The sequence below is a fragment of the Accipiter gentilis genome, chromosome 10 (assembly GCF_929443795.1).
Source record: "Accipiter gentilis chromosome 10, bAccGen1.1, whole genome shotgun sequence".
NCBI lineage: Eukaryota > Metazoa > Chordata > Aves > Accipitriformes > Accipitridae > Astur > Astur gentilis.
In genome coordinates, this window is record NC_064889.1 from 7,904,833 (window position 1) to 7,928,052 (window position 23,220).

The following is a 23,220-nucleotide window of genomic DNA, read 5'->3' on the forward strand; positions in this document are numbered from 1 at the left end:
GTTCCTAGCGAAGTCTTTCCAGGGGAGTTACTGATCATGTACAAATGAAGTAAGAGCAATTCTTTTTGGATGTAAACTTGCTCATTAATACTTTGGGTATTCAGGTTAGCAATGTCAGGTAAGAGAGAGATGCATATGTATGTTTTCCCCTCACAGAAGTATAATGAGCATGAAAGATGTTCCCCATGCCTCAGAGGGCAGATAAAGTTTTCTTTTGATGGCTAGAAAAAACAGTGCACAGCTTCGTGGTAGCAAGTGCATTACTGCTCTATCTTCTAGCTGGCCTTGTCAAAATCTATACACATAGTATTTCTCTTGACTCTTTTATGTTGTATTTGCCGTAGTCTTGCTATGTGACTGCACTGATAGCATGTACACTTTAAATGCACTATCAGTGCAGCAATACCTCTTAGTCTGTAAAATTGTGAGTAATTAAAACTTCAGCTACCTCTCACAAAGGCAGGAATCCATCAGCCAGAAAATGGTAATGTTACGTGATTATATGAGATGGTGTTTACAAGGCATGCAATTTCAAAGATAAGGTATAAATCTCCTTACAGTTCTATGTGGATTTATCATTGTTATCTAATGCTGCTTTTTTGTTGATTGTCTTAACTGTAAAGCTTAATGTTCACCATTTCAGTCTTTCCCAAAAGTTCTGATGGACAACCAAAATGGAGACCTCCCATCTAGGAGAAGAGGAACATCTGAGCCATCAGGATATCCATGAGGTCAGAAATTCATCCTACCTAGCAGGGACAACTCCCATGTCTAGGTGAGTGTGCAGACTAGAATGGACCCTGTCTGCTCCACAGGAGTAACTTCTATCGATCATGCTTCCATTAAGTGCAGTGCCTTTGTTTACATGGACTTTTGCCACATCCTATTATAAAAGCAGCATTTTTTCCCTCTGCTGCTGGAATCTGAGTAAACAATACTCTTTTACTGAGTACCAATGACAGGCCTAACTCTTGAAAAAGGAAAGGTAACAGCCTCAGTGTCAAAGAGCTTATGTACTAAAATAATGCAAACTAAATGTTGGGGTTTCTGTCAAAGTTAAGCACCTGCAATTGCAGTATGTAATTTCTGTTTAGTAAGCCTAAAATTCTTACTGGGTCTCCTTATCTCTGAGGCATTAAATCCTAGACCAGTGCTCAGGAAAACAGCTGAAATGCCCCTAATTTAAAAGAGCAGCAACTTCCACTTGATTTTGTCTCTCCTGTGGCTTGTTCCAAGAATGGAGATCAATAGCTGACCCTTTGGCTTTGCACTTAAATACAAGATAATTAAATTGTGTTATGCTGAAATGATGAAGTAATGAATTCTGAGGAGAGGAAGATGTGTCTTAGCTATGTGTCATATCCAAACCACACTGAAATATCAGACTCCTTGCAAAGAGGGGGGCTCTGGGGCTTGGTACGGCAGCCCTTTACTGTATTTTTCTAATTTGTTCTACTCAGATCTATGAATGTAAGAAAGGAGGATGATTATTAAAATCTCTATTGTGAATAGAAAATAAATGAAAAAACACCATAAATAGAGGCTCTAAACACATCTGGGTATTACTGAATGACAAAACTAAAAGATGAGGGATTTTTTTCCTTTTCCATTGGTCAATTATACTTTTTAATAAATATACTTCAAAAGAATACTGGGGTTGCAAAACCAAAACCTGTAAGTGCTAATCAGCAAATCTGACTTATTGCATCACCCCAGGAAAGGAATTTCAGCCTAGAATTCTTGCCTTGAGCCAAAAACTTGTTTAAGGGGCTTTCTTCATTCCTTATGCACAAAGGTTGTGTCTTCAGCATAGGTCAGAGTAGTCTGGCCTCTTAGAGTCTAACATCAATGAAGGTATGCGGGATTTGTTCTTCTTTTTCTGTCGTGTTGACAAGCCAATTTAAACCTTTTAAAGTGACAAGGGACTAGCAGAGGGCTCTCCAAATGTATATAATAATATACATTTATTACACAGTGTTTATATCAAATGAGTCCAGTTAAAACTTGAAAAGGAAAGTAATAATATGGACCTTGATGAATATATATGTTGGACTGAGATCTTGTTTAGTCATTTGCAGTCTCGTGTTACTTCTGTTCTAGCATGCTAGCATGCTGATTTGTTGTCTGCTACAAGAGGATGATTTCGGCTGTACCACTCACCCTCTGTCAGAGCAAATAAGGTGATTAATGAAAATGTTATGCAGACAGCAACTGAAGCCAAGAAAGAAAACTTCCCAGACTTGATTCTCCCTCCTCCAAGAGGGAAAAAAATCTCACCCATAGCTGACACAACTGAATCGAATGCGTCTACAGGAAATGGGTAGTTATGGTACCAACAGAAACACAAGGTTTCCATTACAAACTGCTGTCTGGATCTTTCCTGTGCTACCTCAGAATTGCTCACTCCATTGCCCAGCCCACTCTGCAAACTCAAAACAGCTCCAGATTAGACATCTGACTATTAGCAGCTCCATGGGACCTCTAAAGAGTATTACACTTGTTAGCATCCTGTCTTTCTCCAGTCCACTCTTATAGTGGGAAAAAAGATTACATGCCCACTATAGGACACTTCCCCCTCTTCCAATCTGTGCTACCTCTTCTTGAAACCTCTGTCCCAACAGAGCTGACAGGCTAACTGTCAAGCCATTCATTCTCAATGATGTGGTCTTTATACAGAGAAATTATATGTGTAGCAGAATTAACCAGTAGGTACTCATAGGTCAAATGGCAGGAACGAAAATACAACATAGTGACTTCTAAATGTTTTAACTGCTTCTTTGGAGAGTCTTTTGTGAATGTACCTCCACAGATAACTGTCCTCCTTTTCTGATCAATGTGATGACCTATCTTTCTTCAGCCTGCAGTGTGGGACACAGGTTATTCCTTATTCTTCTAATAGCCCAAGGGTCTTCTTCCTCTACCTGAAAATGCTGTTACCTAGTCCATGTTGGAAAATTCTAATTAGCTTACTTAGATAGTCTTAAGCTTTAATTTATCTGAGTTCTGACCACTGTGGGAGGGAGGAACTTAAAAGTTAGATCAAACCTAAAAACTAGAACCTGAAGATGCTTGTATTGCAAGAATGTTTGAAAACAAACTGAAACATCACAAACCATCCCTGTTTGTACAGTGAACACAGAAAAAATCTCTGTAGTGGTTTAGACTGCTTTCAATGAAAGTCCACCTCACAAATAATTTTTGGGGTGGCTTTCATAAAAATTTGCATGGTAATGTTCCTGATCTGTGGTATGACAATTGAAATGTTTTAAGTGGGAGACGAATTAAATAGGTAATGACAAATTATATTCATCCGGTGTGAATTGTGGGTGAATTTATGCCTTAATTGTGAAACTGGCTCCATGAGCATTACCCAGCACTTGGGTGAATAACTGCAAAGAAGGAATGACATGACCCCACGAATCAGTCTTTTCTCTGTTGACGTATCAATGATTTTTTTATTATTCTATTCTACTAAAAACAGAAAAGTGCTTGTAAAAGCAAAGCCTATCAAATTAATGAAAGGTTGTCCTGCTATGCAGAATAACAGACTAAAGGATTATTCATCTAAACTGAAACCTGTGCTTTATTTATTTGAATTCTGGAAGATGTTGAATGTCATCTGCCTCCAACTGAAGTCCACATACTTTGGCATGAATAGACATTGGTGTTAAGTTATGACATTTTATGTGCACAGCATCTCCCAGGATTTGGGGACAGGATGAGATTTCATTTTGCTAGAAGCCAAGCAAACAGAAGTTAGTAAAGTTGTCTTTGGCTGTAACTGTGAAATGTCTCTTTGTGAACTTTTGAACTGTTTAATCAACAACCTCACAGTAACACAGCATGCATGAAACATGGGACTTCAGCATTTATAAGTAGAGCTAAAGCTGTAAAGCTGAGTGAAAAATCTGAGACTGAGAGTTTATTCCAACTGTATGGAGGAGAGAGGGAGTGGGAATTTCCTTTTATCTTTATTCTCATTTTGAATGGCTTGTTGTGCCAGAGAGCAAGGTGGTGCTGAAGTAGTTTATGAGCAGCATCAGCCAATGCCCATATGGAACATCCAGCTTCAGGGAACAGGCAGCTCTGGAAAGTAGTTTTATGGACTGATAATCAAACAGTAATTTTGTTTCTTCACACCAGGCAGCTACCATTCAAGGTATGCATAAACCTGTTGCATACGCTTCAGAAAATCTTCTGCCCAGATGGTAAAGTCACACTTCCTGTTTAAACCAGGATTCAGGGTTTTGTTTTTAATAAAGGAATCAGATTCTATGACAACAGTTGTACTCATATTCTAATGTGCTCACTTTTAAAGCAGGTCAGCTTTTTAGAAAAGACAATATTTGCAGTTCAACATTCAACTCTTGCTAGTTTCATTTATATGTTCTGTTCTGACAATAGCTTCCCTGTTTATTTTGCATCTCCCCATCTAGCAGTCTCCTTCAACCACAGCTGTACAAAAAGAAAGAGTGAGCACCAGTTACCTGCTCCTTTCTAGTTTCAGCTTTTTTTTCAGTCTTTTTTCTTTAAAACTACAAATGTGTGTAAGCACACACACATCGAGGCCTCATTCTCATATATAAGCAGAAAATAAATAAGAGAAGGTTTTATCACTGATTAGGTTGTCTTTTAATTTTGGTTGTCTTAACGTTTTAATCACTGGAGTGAACCTGTAAGGATGTACACCTAGTTTTCTAAAAAAAATCAAAAATCTTATCCAATGTCTCAAGCTGTTTCTGAAAGCATGTGTTACCACCTTGGCCATATTCTATACAAAATAGAAATAAATGGTTATTAATGAGATGTTGCAATGAGATTGCCTTAGCATTCCTCCTTAGATAAGACTTGCCAAGCAACTTCTCTCTAAGCCTGCAAGACTACAAGCATCAACAAGTCACATGAAGCGGGGTACATCATGTGAGAGAAGACAGGCTGTTTCATTAGACTGCAACAGAGGAGGATGACTGCTACAGCACCATTTCTCTGAGCACTAACACCCACAGGATAACACACCCTAGGTGCAGCTCAGCTCCCGCGATCTCTCCATGTTTTACAATCATTTTGCAGGACAGCTGGTTGCAGCATCACCAGGGAGACTAGCCTCACCAGCTGTGTCTGACACGTGGGGTCATGGCGTAGGAGAGAGGCCATGGTGAGTGCTGGAAATGAATGAATGAAGTATGTGGCTGTGGAGGAGTACAAGTCAGGAGACAATTATCTAAGTATGACTCTGGATGTGAAACATAACTGAAAAGCTAAGATCTTAAGTAGAACATGGACATATTTCAAAGACAGCTTTGTCAAGGACAGCTTGGTACATATAACTTTGAAAACATTTCTCTCTACTTTTGAAGCAACTATCTCATCATGTACTCACATACAGAAATCAACTGGATTCCTTTTTTCAAAAGAAAGTACTATTTTAAATACTTTCTTTTTTCAAATTAGTATTGAAAGGAATGTCTTTACTAGTTTGAAATTTACCAAATTATACATATATACAAGCATGGCCACTTTACCAGCTATAACTCTTTTCCCTTGTGTGCCACGCCCATGTCTTCATTGCTTGCCTTTACAGAGCAGAGCAGCGTTAAAACCAGTTATGTCTCACTACAGAATGTGGTTTATACATATGAATCATGCTAGAAGGGCTGCCCAGCTGCCACTGTTTTCTCTGTAAGCACTTTAAAAGCCTCTTGACATGGAAACCATTTTATTATGTGAGTGATTCCTTAGCAGAGATTCTGAATTCTACAGGTCATAGATAAGTAAAAATGCAGTTGCTGTAAAGGTAGACAAGTTGCAGTAGAAAGATCCCTATTACTGGCCAAATCATAAATTACTAGTGCCTCAGGCACATTTATTCATGCTCTGCTACACTTCTTTGTTTAAGAAGTGAGCAGATCTACTTTATAACAGGCCTGCTCTTTGGGGTGAGGAGAGGAAACCTGCTGGCCTTTCTGTCTTTTTGAGATGGTACACCTGTTCCTTGCATATACAGGAAAATTAGTTGACTCCACCTTGCATGCCCAAAAGCAGAGGGGCTAATGAAATACTCTGCAAAATACAGGATTTTACTGTGGCCAAAGATTTTTTCAGGAGAAGGTTACTGTAATGGAAAAGTTCTGTGAAATAGAATAGGAAATGCACATTATTTTAAACTATTATTGTGAAATTCTAAAAGATATCCCTGCAAGTTGGCAGGCTAGCTCCAAAACCCTATGCAGAGGACATAATTTTTACTTTGAAAAAGATCACAGAAGTTCCCAGCTGTTCTTATCTCCATTTGGACTCTTGGTCAATCTAGTCCTAAATCTGGGAACTACAAAATGATTTGAACCTGACTTCCTGTCCATATTCCTAGCTCCTGCTAAGCACAACTCTGGCAGCCATGAGGGGTCTCTGGCTGGGATTCAGGAATTGCAGTACGCAGAGTTGCAAGGTTCATAAACTTGAGTAATCGGGTTTACAACACACTGACTGGAAATAAAACCAAAGAAAACAGGAATTGCAACTTCATGAGTTGTGTTGTATCCTGACTTAGCTTCATGGGATTGAGATGATCCAACTATTGCTGTTGCAACTTGACAGTGCCAAACAGGACAGTTTATTATTATTTCCACAAAAGATGTAATGTACAGAGTACTTTGACCTTGAATTTCAGCCAATTCTTTGAAACTTGTTTCTACTTTCTTAGAAAAGAAAAATTTTTACAGCTCAAGTTTAGGATTGTTACCCTCTGAATAATGGACAAATAAGAGAAAATCTTAGTCTTAGGAAAAATGATACATCATTAAACTGCATACAAACAGGTATGCGTTAACCATTTTTTGCAGAAGATAAATAACCTCCCACTGTAAAGTTGTATACACAGTGCTGTCTGCATGCTCATAGATGCACATCTGTAAATCACCTTTTCAGTGCGACCCCTTGGTTCTATTACTCAAGGCTGTAAATGCTGTTAAGAGAATAAATTAATCACTGTGGGTGAGGCAGCTAAGGCCTGTTCCCATGCCTTAATATAAGGGAGAAGGAACTGGACACAAGGAATGTCCACACAGAAAGTAACACAGAAGCTGGAAGGATTAGAGTTGATTATTCACCAAGTACTGCTGTGTCAGTGGAGCTCTGTACAGACGGTAAGGAGCTGCAACTGCGTTTTATAATCAGAAGAGTTGAACACAAGCTTGACTTAGGAACTTAGGACCGTTTATATATTTTTAAAAAATCAGATATTAGAGAACCCAAAGGTGGTCTGATTTCCCAGTGAAAAACAGTTGTGCAGTGGAAGTTACTGTTGTTCTTACTGTGTTTGCCCTTGAAACTATGACAAATGTACTCAAAAGTGTGCTAGCACAATCACTTCTTCATAAAGTGAATACCACAGAACTTGCAGAGCATCCATGAGAATGTTACAGCCTCTTTACAACTACTTAGTTGAGAAAATAGTTATGTAGTAACTTGGATTCCTTTGCAAATGAGTGGAGCTCAGTTCCTCCAAAGCATTCAAAGAAGAAAACATATCAAGTGTATCAATCACATCAGTTCCTTGCCTTTCTGCAAGAAATTCATTTAAACATCTAAGAAACTAATTTTCATGCTAACACCAGAAAAATGTAGCTTATACCAAATGAGTCTGAGTCTCTTGCAAACAACAGTGGTCATATCCAGTTTATGGTGTATATGTATAATACAGAAATGTAAGTGTACCTTGGATGTGTCCAAGGGTACACTATATAGAAGACCAGAGTTAGCTCATGAAAAGAAGGTTTAAGCAAACATATGCACAGAAGTTCAGCACAGGTATCGTTTGCTTTTCCAAAATAATTAGTCTGTAACTCATCCACAAGTGCTAACCTTAGCAGCACAAAGCAAAGTATTGATGATAAGTCCTCAGAAAGTATAGCTGCTTTTCCAAGAATTCATTACAAAAGCAAAGCACCAGCCAGATAGCATTCTCTCAAACCTTTTTTGTAACCTATTACATTCTTAGTGTCAAAAAATAAATTTTTGTCATTTTTGCCTTAGTGACAAAAAATAATCTAGTGATTTGTACATTCAAAAGGAAGTAGTCTATTGCACACAAAAATTGAATTATGTTCCTGTAAACAGTCTAGAAGAACACCAGTCAAGATAAGGACAAAAGAAGAGAAGGATTGTTTCACTGAGAAGCTTGGTGTTAGACTGAGAGGGGGGGAAAGTACTCAAATTCTTATTATTATCGTCAAGCATAGTGAAAGAGCTGAACTATGACTTTTCTTTTTTATGTTCCAGAGCCCTAAAACTTCAAGGAATTAACAGCAGCCTATTAAACAATCTCAACTTAAATGATGGGGAAGAAAAAAAGGAAGTATCAAGTGAAAGATGTAGGTTTAAAATACTGCATCATTACAGAGATGATTCTGGTTTCATAAGGTCAGTGATACTGTTTTCTCCAGAGGTGGCACTGCTCAAAAAAAATCACATGCAGAAATGCAGAGAAAACAGGTGAGTTCTATATGGCTTTTCACCAGTAAGCAAGGTTAGCAAAAAAGTCTCTAAAAATGAAAAGCCCTTCACCATCTAGGATCTTGTGGTATGAGTCAGGTGAGAGTTTACACTTGGAGAGAAAATATATGTTTGCTTAGTCCACACTGCTTACCAGAAACATTGGTCAATTCCATGTACTGAATTAGGGTAAGAAACAGAATGACAAAATATTCTGTTCTTTTTTGTTTGTTTGTTTTTTGTTGTTTTTTTTTTAAAAAAAAAAAAACACCGCTTTGGGGACTGCCTGAAACCTTGCTCACAAGATGCTGGTGCTGAACATCTGTACTTTGACAACCAGTATTTAAAACCTGTTTCTTATTACAGCTTCGTCTCTGCATTAGATAATGAGACCTTCACAAATTATCACCTTAGAGAGTACAAAGTATCTGACAATCATGTTCCTAAACACATTTCATCCGTACGTTTCCCAGTTGTAGAAGTCTGGGACAAGGTTCATCGTAAAGCATTTGTGCCAGCTGTTGTACAGTATTTGTCTACTTGAGTGAGCACAGCAAAGATGACATTGTAACCTGCCCAACCATCTCATTTTCTGAAAGCTACCAATGAGACTTGTTGATTGAAATAACTCCCCAGATGTTAGACTTCTACATTTAAACTCCAAGCTCCAACAGATGCTGGCTTAAATCATGGCTGATCTGGTCAATGGAGATGGTGCCATTAATGATACTGTCCCACAGACTGGAAGGAGATGCTAACACAACAAAACTCACTCAAGCTGGAAGGAAGACATAGAAAAATGGTGAAAGGGTCTTTCAGCATGGATAATTACCCTGTTCTTGTATGATATCTGAACTCACTTGCAGATGAGATGTTAAGAAAGCCATGGAATTTAACTATAGTAGAATGAATCGTGAGTACCATTGTGTTCGCACAACATCCAGCTATGTTCCCACTAGTATATCCGTGCTTCTACAGGTCTTTCAAAAGTCATCATATCAGGATTACAGAGGAGTTGTGATACATGTGTACAGTTTCCCTTAACAGTTTTAAACAGATTTTTATGGTGTAAGTATCACAATTCTCCTGAGTTGTTCTCTGGGCTTAAGAATTTGCAGATTATGTGGGATCCATACCATAGATGAAGCTGACCATAAAGTAATGGTTCTGAATGTCGTAGATAGATGTCAAACCTCTAAAATACCTTCAGTAGCATGTTAAAACTCACTGTTATGAATTGAGACGTTTCTCCTCTTAAAGTTACCGTTTCAGGCCCTCTGCAAACTCTGGCAGCTATCATACCTGTCTGCCATTTGAAAACTTATCTTTTCAACAGCATCAGCTATTCTGCAGAGCAGGTAAGAGCTGGAGGCAGTGGGGAGAGGGAGAATCCTCCCTCCAGGCAGCATGTCCCAATGCTGAGTTAATCTACCTAGCTGCAACAGCCCTATTCCCCCTTCAAAGCCTCACCAGCACATGAAGGAGGGACAGAATCAGAGTTAGGGTTTACTGTAAGTGATCTTTAACAGTGTGCAAACACGTTTTTATGTATATTATCAATGCAATGCTTACTATATGTGCAGGTGGTGGTTTCTTTCCAAAAGAAACTCAAAATTCTGTGCTTAAAAAAAAATCTGTGTTTCCTTATTAGGATTTTTTTTGTTAAGAAACAGGGTAGGTGATTAGCTAGAGATAGTCATACCTCTCATATCATATAGCTTGAAGTAAAACTGATTCTATTAAATCCATGCCATAGCATCTATTAAACTCATGGTATAGAGTTACTTTGTCCCATGACCAAATTCTACATCTTTTCAGATGTTTGTTGAAAAAATGAGCTTTTTAATCCATTTCTTATAGGTGTATTAATGCTAATAATACTGTGTAGGGGCATCTATAAATTCCAAAGCATTTGCTTTTCTGGTTGCTCATAATTTTGGTCATACATTTCTATTTAAGCTAGAATTTGGTGCACATGTTGCCAATCTGAAAAATACTAGTTCTAAAACATTAGTGAGAAGAATTCAGTTGTTTCCAAGAATAATGAAAGTTGGGGGAAATGGAAGGTGCAAATACTGTACATCTCTGTGGAAAGGGGGAAAAAATGTATCAATGAGAATCCTGGCAGAGATGTAATCCTTTGGGGTATCTAAGAAATTCAGTTTTGTTTTGGACATGTTCTGAGAATTTAAAGAACATACTTTGCAAATACACCGTGGATTTATTATACAATATGATTAGCCATCTGCCAACATTCTATTGGCATTGCTTGTATGGACATATATACACCAAATGAAAAATTTCCATTGACTTAGAGGGGCTTTCAGTGCTCTGTTAAGAGTTTCACATCCATGCATAAGAAAGCTGCATACAATTCACATTAGTTTTGGAAATATATTAATTGCCAGAACAATCAAAAACTGCCAAGGCAATCATGTATTAAAGCTAGCCTGCAATCCTTCTGCTGGCATTTTAAAGAAATCGTAAATTTAAATTCAGTAAGCCCCTACAATATATAACAAGAATTAGCCTGTGGTTCAGTGAGATTTTAGCAGCAACCCTGTTCATATTTGTTATAGCAGGATCCTAAACTACCAGATTAAGAATGCAGGAAAGCTCCAAATACACTGTGAGGCTTCGCAAGAACATGTAAAGCCCCAGTCTAGTACCTAGTACCTAAATTTGTACCAATGTAATTTCATTTATTTACTCCCAAATTGCAAAACAATATTTCTCAGATCTATTAACAAACAGCTCACCATTTCAGCAAAATTTTGCAGGAAACGATGGACTAGGCTGTCATGTTCTAACCTTTCTCAGCTGTCTCCATTGTTATGTTCCTGTAGTGGAAATACTGACAGCTGTTTAGTTTTTAAAGCTCAATACATCCTTTTTGGCTGCTGTACCTCAGCTGGTCTTACTCTGGAACTAAGTGGCTAGCATTTCTGCCTCTCTCCTTGACTAGTTTTAAAAGCTACTGTTGAAGGCAGTAAAGGCTACGTAACCAGCATACCTGTTCTGCTTGTGCATTTGCTGTCCAGGGATACTCGAGCTGGCCGCAGGACCAAAGCAGACAGAAAGCTGCAAAATATGTAGCAGCAACGCAATGCTCTCTCACATGAATTTTTCAGGTGCCTTTATTCCAAAAACTCATATAACTGAATAATAGAGAGCAGTCTGGTAGAAATATAGTGTGCAATAAATCTAAGATAGCTTATTGATCCATTGACTGCAGTGTCAACAGATACCCAGTCACAAATATTTTGCCTATAATTCCTGAGAGCACTACAAAATTGCTGTAACTGATTACAGAAAACCTTTTCCTTGCACTAGAGGTCATTTCAGGATATGCTTAGTTTAATACCATTTGACTTGTGCCAAGTTCCTGGTTAGTAAATGCTTTTTATGTTAGGGCTGCAAATAAGCTTCTGAGGTCGTTTTTCTACCAGTAACTACAATGATGGCACCCTGAACTTTTAAAAACTTATCTTTTATATTAAGTGGAGGCCCTGTAAGATCTGCTGAATCTGCAAGACCTGAAAAATACAGGATATGTGTGTCTGACTTCAGCGCCTGCACTTAAATAACCCGCATTGTCTAGCTATTGTTAAACTGAACACAGCAAGATAATGATCTCACTGCCCATTCGAATCTACCTTATAAAAGCTAAGTGGGTAACAAAGAAAAAAAGTATACCTATAGAAATTCTACAGAAAGGACCCTTCAAAGGTTGTCCTGCATTGGAAGAGCAGAGTATTTTTTTGGCTCCATCAGCATTGACTTCCAAAGAGCTGATCCAAGATTGGAAGGGGGCAGAGGGGAAGTTGGAACATGCTTAACTTATCAAACAGAACTAGAAACCACATGTCCAATATAAACAAGTTCCAAGTTTCTGCTCTTCAATGTGCCATAACCATGTTCAGCCAGACAGTAACACAATGCAACAGTTGTATTTTAAATGGTTAAAGGTGCCTTCTTTTCAGATGAAATCCAATTGTGAGTTTGTTTCATAAAGAACTCCAGTTTAGCAAAAGATTTGTTGTTTATGCACAACTCATGTCACATACAAATACTTTCCAGTGTCCTGCAAAGAAGTATGTGCTACTGCAGAAAAATCTTCTACAGATCATCCAGAACACTTTTTCCATAAGGCTATGATTAATTTCTAATACAAACACAGCTATCAATTGCAATCGTCCATTCATTAAAAAGATTGTTTGCTGGTTTACTCCAGACTATCTGTAAGACTTTGGTCTTGCTACTGAGAAGGGAAGTGCTGCTACTGGTGTCTGAGACGTGAAAGACAATCCATCCTCACCACTTCCAATATTAATAGATCTCATTACACTGGACCTGAGTACCACCTCCATGCTAAAAGGAAGATGGTTTGGGGGAAGAGAATTCTGTGAAGTTTCTAATTTTCCACTAGATACCCAAAGTTTTCAGCCGGTAGAAAAGGCAGTTCCTGAACACTGTATTCTGTGAATGATGTTGACTGCAACAGCCGTAGTGTAGTTGGGATATTTTTTGATAATTATGCTCTGCTCGACTACAGTAAGATCACAGGTTTCCCAGGATGGCAACTCACTGCCTGAGCTAGATTTGTGTCAGTAACTGTCTTGGTCTCAGCAAAATGTGATTTCCAAAGAACTGTGGAAGTCACAAATTGATTCATTTTCTTTCTGTACACTTTTTTCCCCTGGCTTATTGAGCATGTTTCAGTGCAACACAGCACAACTATGTGTGTCCCCTCAGATTCAAAGCAATGCCCATTTGTCTTTTAAACAGATTGTCATCTTCCTCTTCCCTTTTCACTCAGCGAAAGCAAAGAGAGGAAAAGTGGGGGAAAATCATGGAGAAAGAGTATTTAGCTACGCTGATTATACCTGTTTCAAAGACAATGGTGAAAAGGGAAAAAGAAGACATAGTGTTTTTTGTAGTACACCCTCTCTCCATCACAGTTATGGCAATGATAAGTATGGCTTTGCTTTAAAGGCTTTTTAGCTACAATACCTAAACTCTATTAATTGTTATCAGAAGCTTTAGTCCTGTAACTTCTGCAGGATTAATTAATATCACCATAAAGACTGGGGAGTAAAAGGAGGGAAAGGAAGGGAAGGGAAGGGAAGCCTTTCACAGAAAAACCTGTGTAATGATCAGAAGATTTAGTTCCCTCCAGTAGCTAATACTACTCAAGTGTGTAGTAAATACACTTGTCAGCCAGCTGGATTCTCCATGCAACCAATTTAACCCTAACTCTTTTGCAGCTGAATTAACTGAATCCTATTATTCAATCCTGAACCAGTCAGTTAAAAGGAGTGAGTAGGAGTAGTTCTGACTTTCTTCCTGACTTCAGCTCCTTTTGGAAAATGCAAGTTCTAAAACTTGCTTAGTCTTTTAAGAAATCTATGCCCTGTGCTTATTTCAAAGATTTTAACATTAGGCTACTTATAACATATATACTGCTTATTTGTTACCTTCAATGAACATAGACGGTTTGAACCAGGCTTAGGATCAATACTTTTAACTAATAATGTTATTGTTTGGAATTGCATGTAAGGGTGGGGACTAGGCAGGACTGTAAATGAAGTTGTTTTATGTTTTCAATTTAATCCCTTTTTTTTTAATGTGTTGAAATCTTCTTAGAGGAAGTAAGAAAGGAGTTGCAGAGCTCTTTCAAAGCAACAAAAACAATGCTTTGCAGTTTTGTATTGTTTTTAAAAATACAGGCTTATTAAAAGACACTTAAGACCATCAGTTTTCAGAAAAATGCAGGAGCAGACTGCTGAACTATTTAACACTGAGAAAGAATGCTTATGGCTTAGGCTGAAAAGACAACTGTTTGATGAGGCTGGCATTTGAAGCTGTCCTGAAGCTAAGAATTGTCTCAAAGAAAAACTTTAGAGAAGATTTTGATGCACTCAGCAAAGAGAGGAGGTGGAAGGCAGTAGAAGAGCATTATGGGATACAACAGCCTAGAGGCACCCTGGAGCTTTTCAATAATCTGGGTGTATGCTAATGTTGGTGAGTTAGGCATGCAGAGCCAGCTAGCTGTTTCTAACTTTTAACACAAGAATTCAAAAACACGAGGCCTAGCCACTAAAACTGAAACTGCTGAGCAATGTGCAGAGGGCTGAATTCAGTTAAGTCTGTACTCTTACCTGTGGGGGATTAGCATTGGGGAAAGGCCTTTCCAGCTTCCTCTGGCATCCTGTTCAGAGGGATTGGAGCTTCCCATTCAGTCCTGACACCTAGAGCAGCCCAAATGGCAGCTCAGAGGATGGATTGAACCAGTGGTACCCCCTCCTTTCATCCTGCTCTACACAAGAGCAGTCTGCAACCCTATTTCCCTCTGCACTCTTGAGTGGCACAGGAGGCATTAGATTAAGTTTCTCCTCTTGTAATCTTCTCCTGCAAAAGCTTGGGTCTTCACAAACGCTGCTTGCCACACACATGCATATATATACCCCTTCTAGAGTCACTGTGTGCCTACAGGTAAGCTAAAGGAAACAGAGCCAAGTCTAGTCCATGTTTTTTAGCTAACCAGCTAAGTTTTTGGTAATTGCCAGGTGCTAAAATGGAAGATAAAACTTTATTTCACCGATACGTGAACTTGCTTCTCCTTACATTTGTTAATCAGTTTCTTCACGTGCTCACAGGCAGCATCTCAATTCAGACCAACTTCAAAGATGTCATGCTTTACTGCTGTGTTTTGAATTAATGTAGCTGGAGCAAATCAGACATACTAGAACTGAAAGTGAAAACCAACCTCCTGTTTAAAATGTATCATCCGTACTTTATATAAAAGCCTCTACCAACCTAATACTACTCCAGTTTGTCCAGCCTAATTGCTGTGCTGTTTTCACACTTGTCACAGTGAGGTCTGATTGCTTTGTTTCTCAGATGGCTTTCAAATTCCAAATACATTATGAATTTCTCTGCCTTCACATACCCCAGTTACAAAGTAATCAGAAAAATTTTGCTTAGGGAAACAAGATATAATAATTGGGGGGGTGGGGAAAAGGTACGTAAGTTAGAACCTAACTCTTTTCATATGAGTTCATTAGTGTTATCCTCAAAAAATGTGATTATAGAGTTTTTATGTAAAGAAATGGAAATTTCTTTACAAGTGAATGGAAATTATTCAGTCTTTTCTACCTATTTCAATTTGGGTAATTTTCATGAGTAAGGGTTAGACTACAAAGAACAACAGATACCAAGTAACATATCCTCTATAACCGCAAGGTTAAGCAGGCTGAATACATAGCTACCCAAGCTCACTCTGCCAACAAAGGCCTTCACCACTTTCTCTTGGATGAGTTCTAACATGACATCTATGAGCAAGGATAATACAATTAGGATGGCCTTCTCTTCTTCTTGAGCCCCACCAGCCATACAAAAGTCAGCTAGTTTAGCAGTAGTACAGAGGGGCCACTATTAAGCTACCTGGCCTCCAAGTTTGTTTCACTGCAAGACTCTTAGTAAGACTCCAGACTTGAGACTGGTGCCCACATCTCTTTAGCTTATGCTAATTTGTGCAAACACATTTGGTTCTGATGATTGAAAAGCTGTTTCTGTGTTATGATGTACTGCTTGGTGAATAGAACTAGTAAGTTTAGAAGGACATTTCAACGCAATTAAATGAAGGTTTATGTTATGCTTTCTCTGCATTCATGATGGCATGCTAATGAAGATGGCTAAAAGCTTGAGAGGTCATAGTGATTTGGTGGAGGGGGTTGCAACACATAGGATTCTTGTGGTCCCTGCCCAAAATCCAGTTTTTCTCTACATATAAATACATAGTATCGTGCAATAAGTTGGGGCTCTTCTACAGCCTCTTGGAACATAGCAGTCCTGGACAATGCTTTATGAGGTTGTAGCCTGTAGATGGCTATTGGGCTCTGCACTGTCTCCCTCTCCCCACTGGTGTACCAAAAGAGACAAACTGGTTTCCAACGATTCCAGAGAATTTCCAAACCCTCCTAGTGACCCAGTGCTGAAAACCTGCTTAGAGGAAGGAGAACTTTGTCTTGTAAATGGTTTATCTGATTTTCTGAAAGTCCTTTGTGTGGACAGGAGTGGAGAGGATTTTTAGAACTGGTGTGCCAGTGAAATTTTTCTATCAATGAGCTCAATATAACTTAGCATAAACAGGGTGCTGCATCTGTGCATCACAACACAGCTTCTGAGGTCCACAGGAACCTCAGTGGAAAAGAATTCAGACTTGACATCTATCCACCAACACTAAATATAACCTTCTGGTAAACATGAAAACTTCAAGGGCTTTGTGGCTGATGATCACGCTGAACTCCAGGACATCCAGTGAGAGAGTAGGGTGGAAAACATAAACATAGGAAGAAATGTAGGGGGAGGGAAGGGTTTGAAAGCTGGTGGAGAGAACGGCAAAGATTTTGGTGACTAATGTTTTCTGCCTGGTTCAAGTGTTTGTCGATTTAATAAAGATGAAACATTCACAAGGCTGAGACAGCTTAACTGCTAGTGTACCAAACGCAAGAAATTATGGATTGCTCTAGCACATTTTTTCTAACAAAGAACTTCATACTAAAACACTGCACTCGGAACACAGGCCTAAGGACAAAAGGCAGATGCTGCTTCCTTGTCTGTTCCATTTGTTTCTTATGCTTTAAATAGGATAATTAGCATCCTCTGCACTATGGTTTTTGCTTTGGACATTTGACCACTGAAATCTGGATTATAACTATCAGAAGGATTTCACACAGGGCACCAAACGGCTGGAAAATAGTACCAGCTTTCAGTCCCTACCAATGTGGGCTGGATTTGACCTGAAAGTACTTGGAAGGCTTTATATCTCTTTGCCACACCATAAGCTCAACAATCTAATCTATCCTTCCTCCAAGCATGGAGAGCAAAGCCTTTAGTTTCTGAGCACAGTAGCAGACAAGGACAAGCAAGTTTCTAAAGCAGATCATAAACTGCACTATTCAAATAACTCTAGCACTATCATCGCTATCTTCTAGCCTGCAGTATTATTCTTAGCCTTCAGTTCTCCCCTAAATACCAGCTCGTCTAGTCATACAGCACATGGAAGAAATTCCACTCCATAGCAGAAGGTTTTGGTTGTGTCTTAGTAAACAGGTCGGGGATTTACTGGAGTAGCTGTTTAAAGCACCTTGCACGTGCAGTTGGAGTACTTTCACCACTGCTTGGTGTGGTGGAGAGCCATCACCCTATCCATTTGACAGATGGGCTGACTGAAGTGTATGTGTTACTTAACTAGTTCAGGACCACCGGAAAGCAGAGGAGACCCAAACCCCTTGTTCTAAAACAGTAAAACCCATTATGAGTTTTGTAAAAACAAACATTCGCCCATTTGCCAATCCTCAAAGTCATTGCCTGTTCTGTTAGCTTAACTCTTAGTGCCATATAAACTTTTTTTCAAGCCTGTCATAATTTCTTTTAAAGAAAGAAAAAAATTCAAACACCTTAGAAAACATTCAGTAAGAGGTATTCAAGCCTGTTTAAAACTCAGTCTAGAGACAGACCTGGTGCCAGTGAGGAGGGAAACTTGGCAGCTTTGTTTAAAGCTTCCCACACAGACACTGGAGACAAGAAAACAAAGAAGCTGTAGTCCCCGAGGGTCCTGCCACTCCCAGGGCAAAACCAGTCCCTTCCCTGCTTTTTCCTCTAGCTCTCACAGACACGCACATGCTCTTCTCTCACTGCCATTAGCTACAGCAATAACCAATTAAGCCCTGCAGACCTGGAAAAAATACAGGAAATGAAGAGTTAAAAAAGAAAAGGGAAAAGAAAAAAACCCGGAGAACTTGGAGGCAAGCCAGCGTCCCCGAATGACTCGGCTCAGCCGCAGCCCGAAGCGACACTCCCCAACGGCTCTGCCCTCCCTCTCCTCTCCCGCAGGGTGGGCACGGCCCAGCCCTGCTCTCTTTATCAGGGACAGGAGTTCCCCTTGGTCTCTAGTTGGTTTGGGAGCCCAGAAACATTGCTAAATTTATCTTTCACTTTTAGGACAACGGCAAATACCAGAAATAAAAAAGCAAAAGAACTGAAAATTAATGGAGACTATTCCCTGCAAACCAAGCGGAAGCACCTTTTCTGCATAACTCCCAAGGAGGCAAAAAGCAGTTACACAGTGCAAAGCAGGGCGAGCTGCCTGAGGTGCCAGGAACACACTGTTCCTTTGGCTGTGTGGCACAGGGAATTGTCCATCTGTATGCTGAAACTTGATGGGGCTTTCTTCTCTCCCGTGGAAAGCAAAACATACCCTCAATTTAGAAGAACTCTTGCTTTATCTCAGGAAGGCAGCAGGAAAAGCTGAAGGCATGCTTAAGAGGTATGGCCAGTGTGGGTGAGGCTACCACCTCTGAGCTAAAACTCTGAGAGTCATTAAGTCATGTTTAGTTCTGAGGATCTTTTTTCTTTAATGCTCTTTATAAATGAACTGACCATAGATCTTGGTAAACTAATTTGTTGTCTGAAATTACTCAGTGGAACAGCTTGCACAAGCCTCCTCTAGTCGGTGTGGTGCCTCACCATATACACTATGATCAGTGCCTTCAGCAGAGATCAGTCTCCTCAATTTTTGGTGCTCCCTGTCTGACTGGAAGCCTCCTGTTCCCCAGCACCAGGTAGAGAGGCATGAGGTCTGGCAAGTAATGGGGCCAGTTTCAAGATGGCCCTCCTAATACTTTCAGTGTATAACTTTCACAGTGCTTGCAAGCTTTCCACTTTTTCTACGTGTGTGTCTCATAAATTACAATAGCAACAAAAACATGGTCAGATAAGTCTTCACCAAGAAGTAAACACTGAATACCAAACAGAACAAGTTAGTGTTTGCATTCAAATGTTTTTTTTTGTTTTGGAATCAGTTTCACCCAGCTGCCAAAAGCTTTTTTGAGACTGCCCATGTCCCCCTCTCTCTCCTTGTGACTCATGTTCAGGCTCTCATCTGCCTTCCTGCCTACTCTAGCTTTCACACAAGTATCTGCTAAAGAAAGAAACAGACACACAGTCATTCAGGTGCCTCTAGAACATTTAATTTTAAAATATCAAAAGTATTGATGCTTGCATGGGAAGCGATAAGCTGGTATAAATGTAGTGACAGCAGCATGGGGTAGGAAAAAGTAGATGGGGGAGGGTAAGAAGCATTGGAAAGGGAAGTAGAAGATGCACTGAACGAGAAGGCTAGCAGCTAAAAATTACAGCTTGGTACAATCCACACAGATGACCCACAAGCCATTCCCTGTGAAATTAAGTAATACAAAAGGGCAACATTAGCTTTGAATCTATGCCCAGTAAGGGTTTATTCCCGGGGCGGGGAGGGGGGTTGTTGTTGTTTGGTTTTCCCGAGCTTGAGTTCTGAGAGGTAAAACCATAATGGTGGCCAAATACAAGTTTGTTTGGGTTTGGGTTTTCAACATTCATTTTAATTACCAAGCTGTAACAAATAAATCTCTTGCTGGATTATAACTAACCTGTGTGGGTCCTTAGATGAGCTTTAAGATGGGAAGATTTGCCATAAATTTTTTCACACCCCACATAGTGGCATTTGTGCTTTTTCTGGGGTGATCCAGGGTCAGTCCAGCTTCTCGTGCGTTTGTTCTTTTGTCTGGGGCTTGGCTCAGTTACTGCAGCCAGGCTAGTAGGTGTGGCTGCTCTTCCTCCTCCATGCTTACCAGCCGAAGACGCACTTTCTTCCCCAAACTCCTTAGGAGCAATAGAAATGTGTAATTGCTCTGTGATATCAAAGGTCTCTGTTTTTTCCATCCTTAGAGCAGGTGAGTTTGGGACATGCTGGTTCAGATCTGCTAAAATGCTAGCTACAACAAGTAATGATGATCCATTGTCTTTCCCGGTTTCTCTGACTTCCCGCTTATCTTCCCCATTTGATGAAGGAGGTATTGCTGCTGCACCGGGTTGGGGATCAGGCTCCCCTTTGGGACTATGGATAATAGCACGACTGGACATAGAAACAAGGCACTCTGCTGCAAAATGATCCACACATGCTGCTGTTGCCATTTTTCATAAGTTTAAAAAGAAATCCAAACAGAAGAGGGGGGAAAAAAAACCAACAAACCACCAGCACAACACTGCTCTTTCCCTTTTTAAAAAGATTATGCAAGCAGACTTTTCCCTCTCTTATTTCTTAGGATCTCTTTGTAGAAGTAAAGGCTGATTTTGCAGCCATCAAAACCACACTTTGTTCATGACGATCACACCCAGCTTGTCCCCAAATCAAAAAAGCGTTGGAAGTCCAATGGAAGAGAAAAAGAAGAGCAGCTAGATCCTGGCACTGGCAGCTTGTTGCTTGGAGTATGAATTAATGCTGTTTTTTCGAGAACGCAATAAAATAAAGATGCGGTTTCCCCTGCCCTTCCATTGCGTTGTGACAGTAGAATAAGCTTTCCCCGTTATCGCTCCTCGGAGTCGCCCGGACCCCTGCGGGGGCGTGGCCTGGGAAAACATCTGGGCCTGACGTCACCGCGAAGCCACATCCTGCGCCGATGAGGTTGGCGGCGCGCGAGCAGGGCTGTGCCCGCCAGCGCGGCCTGCGCGCGGGGCAGCAGTCCGCAAATGAAAGGAAGCGCCCGATTGGCTGGCGGAGTGGGGGGGGGGGGGGGGAGGGAGTGGGCGTCCCCAATCGCCCGTCGCGGGAGCGTGTGGCACCCTCCGCCCCCGCCGTGTCCAGAGCCGCCGCGCGCAGAGCGGCGGGCGCGGACCCCTCCGCTGGCGGGAAAGCAGACGCAACCTCCTCCGGCAGCGGTCTCGGCGGCTGTGGGACCATTAATCGCCCAGCCCTTCTCACAGGCCGTCCCCTCTGACAGATGTTGACCATTCGGGGCGTGCCGTATTAGAGCTTGTACTGCTAGGGACAAGTTAAGAGGCACTGAACTGTGAAAAGGAAGATATTAAATAAACGTTGTAAAGTTGGAACTGATACAAGTGACAGGAAAGAGCGAGGCTACACCGTTTGGTCTATGGCTATACAGTTGGAGTTCATGTGCGGATTTTAATTGGTTGTGACAGGTTTCACTAACTGCCAGGGAATACACTTGAAATCACCTTCCTTTCTGTCAAAGCTCACCTCACTATAGCACTCTGCTGCCTCTCAATTATTAAAATGTACAAATGAAAATAACTTGCTTTTCATTATTATTCTCAGCTTGCAGATGATACAGCTCATCCAGTTTTACAGAGATTAATGCCTGAATGAACAAAAGACTTGCATGTATGACTAACTTGCCAAGCGAAAGTAAAGAAATGCATCTGAATTCAGATCTGAAAGCAGTTAGTCTGTGGTGCTTCTTTCCTTCTTTTGGAGCATGTTTCTCCAGACTAATTCCTGTGGTCTTAGGTACAGATGGACCTTTTCTCTGAGACAGAGATGGTCAGAAAGCAGGAGGGCTTCTTTGGAAGCCTTTCTTTCTGGATGCAAAGTTTTGGAGTTTGAGGGGGTGTCAGAGGAAGTGAACATCTGTTGCAGAAACTCAAATACTTTTGGTGTTAGGTTGAGTAAAAGGTTGGTTTCATACACATAAAAATGCCTTATTCAGGAGCAACCTCTGCTTATGCTACCGCTGCACTTTATGAAAAAACGTGCTTTCGCTTCTCACGCAACAATTCCCCTCTGGGTCAGGCTCGTTGGTAACCTGTGTCTACCACAGTGCTCCATCTCTGCTCTCTTAATAGTGCAGCCTGTAGTGCTATGTGGGACTTGAGTCACTGCAGCAAAGGGAGGAATAAGGCATAGGACCAGTGTGGGAGGATGCAGTTTAATGCTGAATCAAACCATATAATTTTGATGCAGGTATATCATACCATTTGTTCTGCTGAGCATATCTATCTATGATAAATGTTTACCATTTCCAAATAAAAAGGTTGAGTTTGCAACTTACCTATTTGTTCGTAGGTGAAAAAGGAATGCTGGGGAAAACATTTTTATAAGAAATTTTAGTTGAGTTCAAGCTCAACCTCTTCCTTGAGGGAAGAGGATTGCTTAAATAGACCTACTTGGCAGTTCTTTAGAATTAGTAGTAGATTCAGAGCAGAAACCCAGCAGCTCCCCCAGTTTGAGGAGAAACATAGGCCATTTTCAGGGGAGTGAGGAAAGGGTAGAGTTTAGGCACAAGTTCTCAGTTCTTACCCCAACGTCAGTAAATGGACAGGGAAAGGGAGACCTGGACTATCCTGGTTGCCAACCATCATCAGCCTTTGCCCCAGCCCTGACAGGGGGGGTTCCAGAGGCACCCTGAGATCTCTGTGCCTCCCCCAAGCAGCCCCCTCAGCACAGCTGTGCCCCTCTCCTACCGCCTCTCCTTGCCGGCTGTCTCATCCTGCAGTGTTCCTCCATAACCTATCCTGGCCATGCTGTGTAGCAGCGATTTCTCCAGAGCTTCCTGTGGCTCAGAAGGGTTGGCGTGGCCCGGGCCTAGCCAGAGGGGATAGGTGCTGGCAGAGGCCAACAGCGAATTCGGCAAGCCCTGACAATTTCGTCCCCCCTCCCTCAGCATAGCCCACTGTCTGCCTGCCATGAGGCGAGCTCCCTCAGGAGGGCCAAGAGATGTGATTGGCTGCTCTGCCCCCTTCCAGAACCTTCCAGAGAAGGCCAGTCAATCAGGAAAGGACCTTACATGCTGTGTGAGGTTTTCTTCAGTGGAGCATTTTCTGGGCACCGTGCTGCCACGCAGGAGTCTGCATTTCCAGGGGGATTACCTGGGTGATAAACTGATG

The 23,220-nt window shown here is 40.8% G+C and overlaps 1 protein-coding gene across 1 annotated transcript in view; it reads right to left on the reverse strand.

Annotated features, from left to right (window-relative positions):
• KLF13 (KLF transcription factor 13) overlaps positions 1-20,951 on the reverse strand; it is a 36,934-nt gene extending 15,983 nt beyond the window's left edge. Inside the window, exon 1 of the mRNA XM_049813353.1 lies at positions 19,965-20,951. Within this exon, the coding sequence (XP_049669310.1) occupies positions 19,965-20,508 (544 nt within the window). The 5' untranslated portion in view covers positions 20,509-20,951. The remainder of the gene's footprint in view (positions 1-19,964) is intronic.
• Between the last annotated feature and the right edge of the window lie 2,269 nt (positions 20,952-23,220).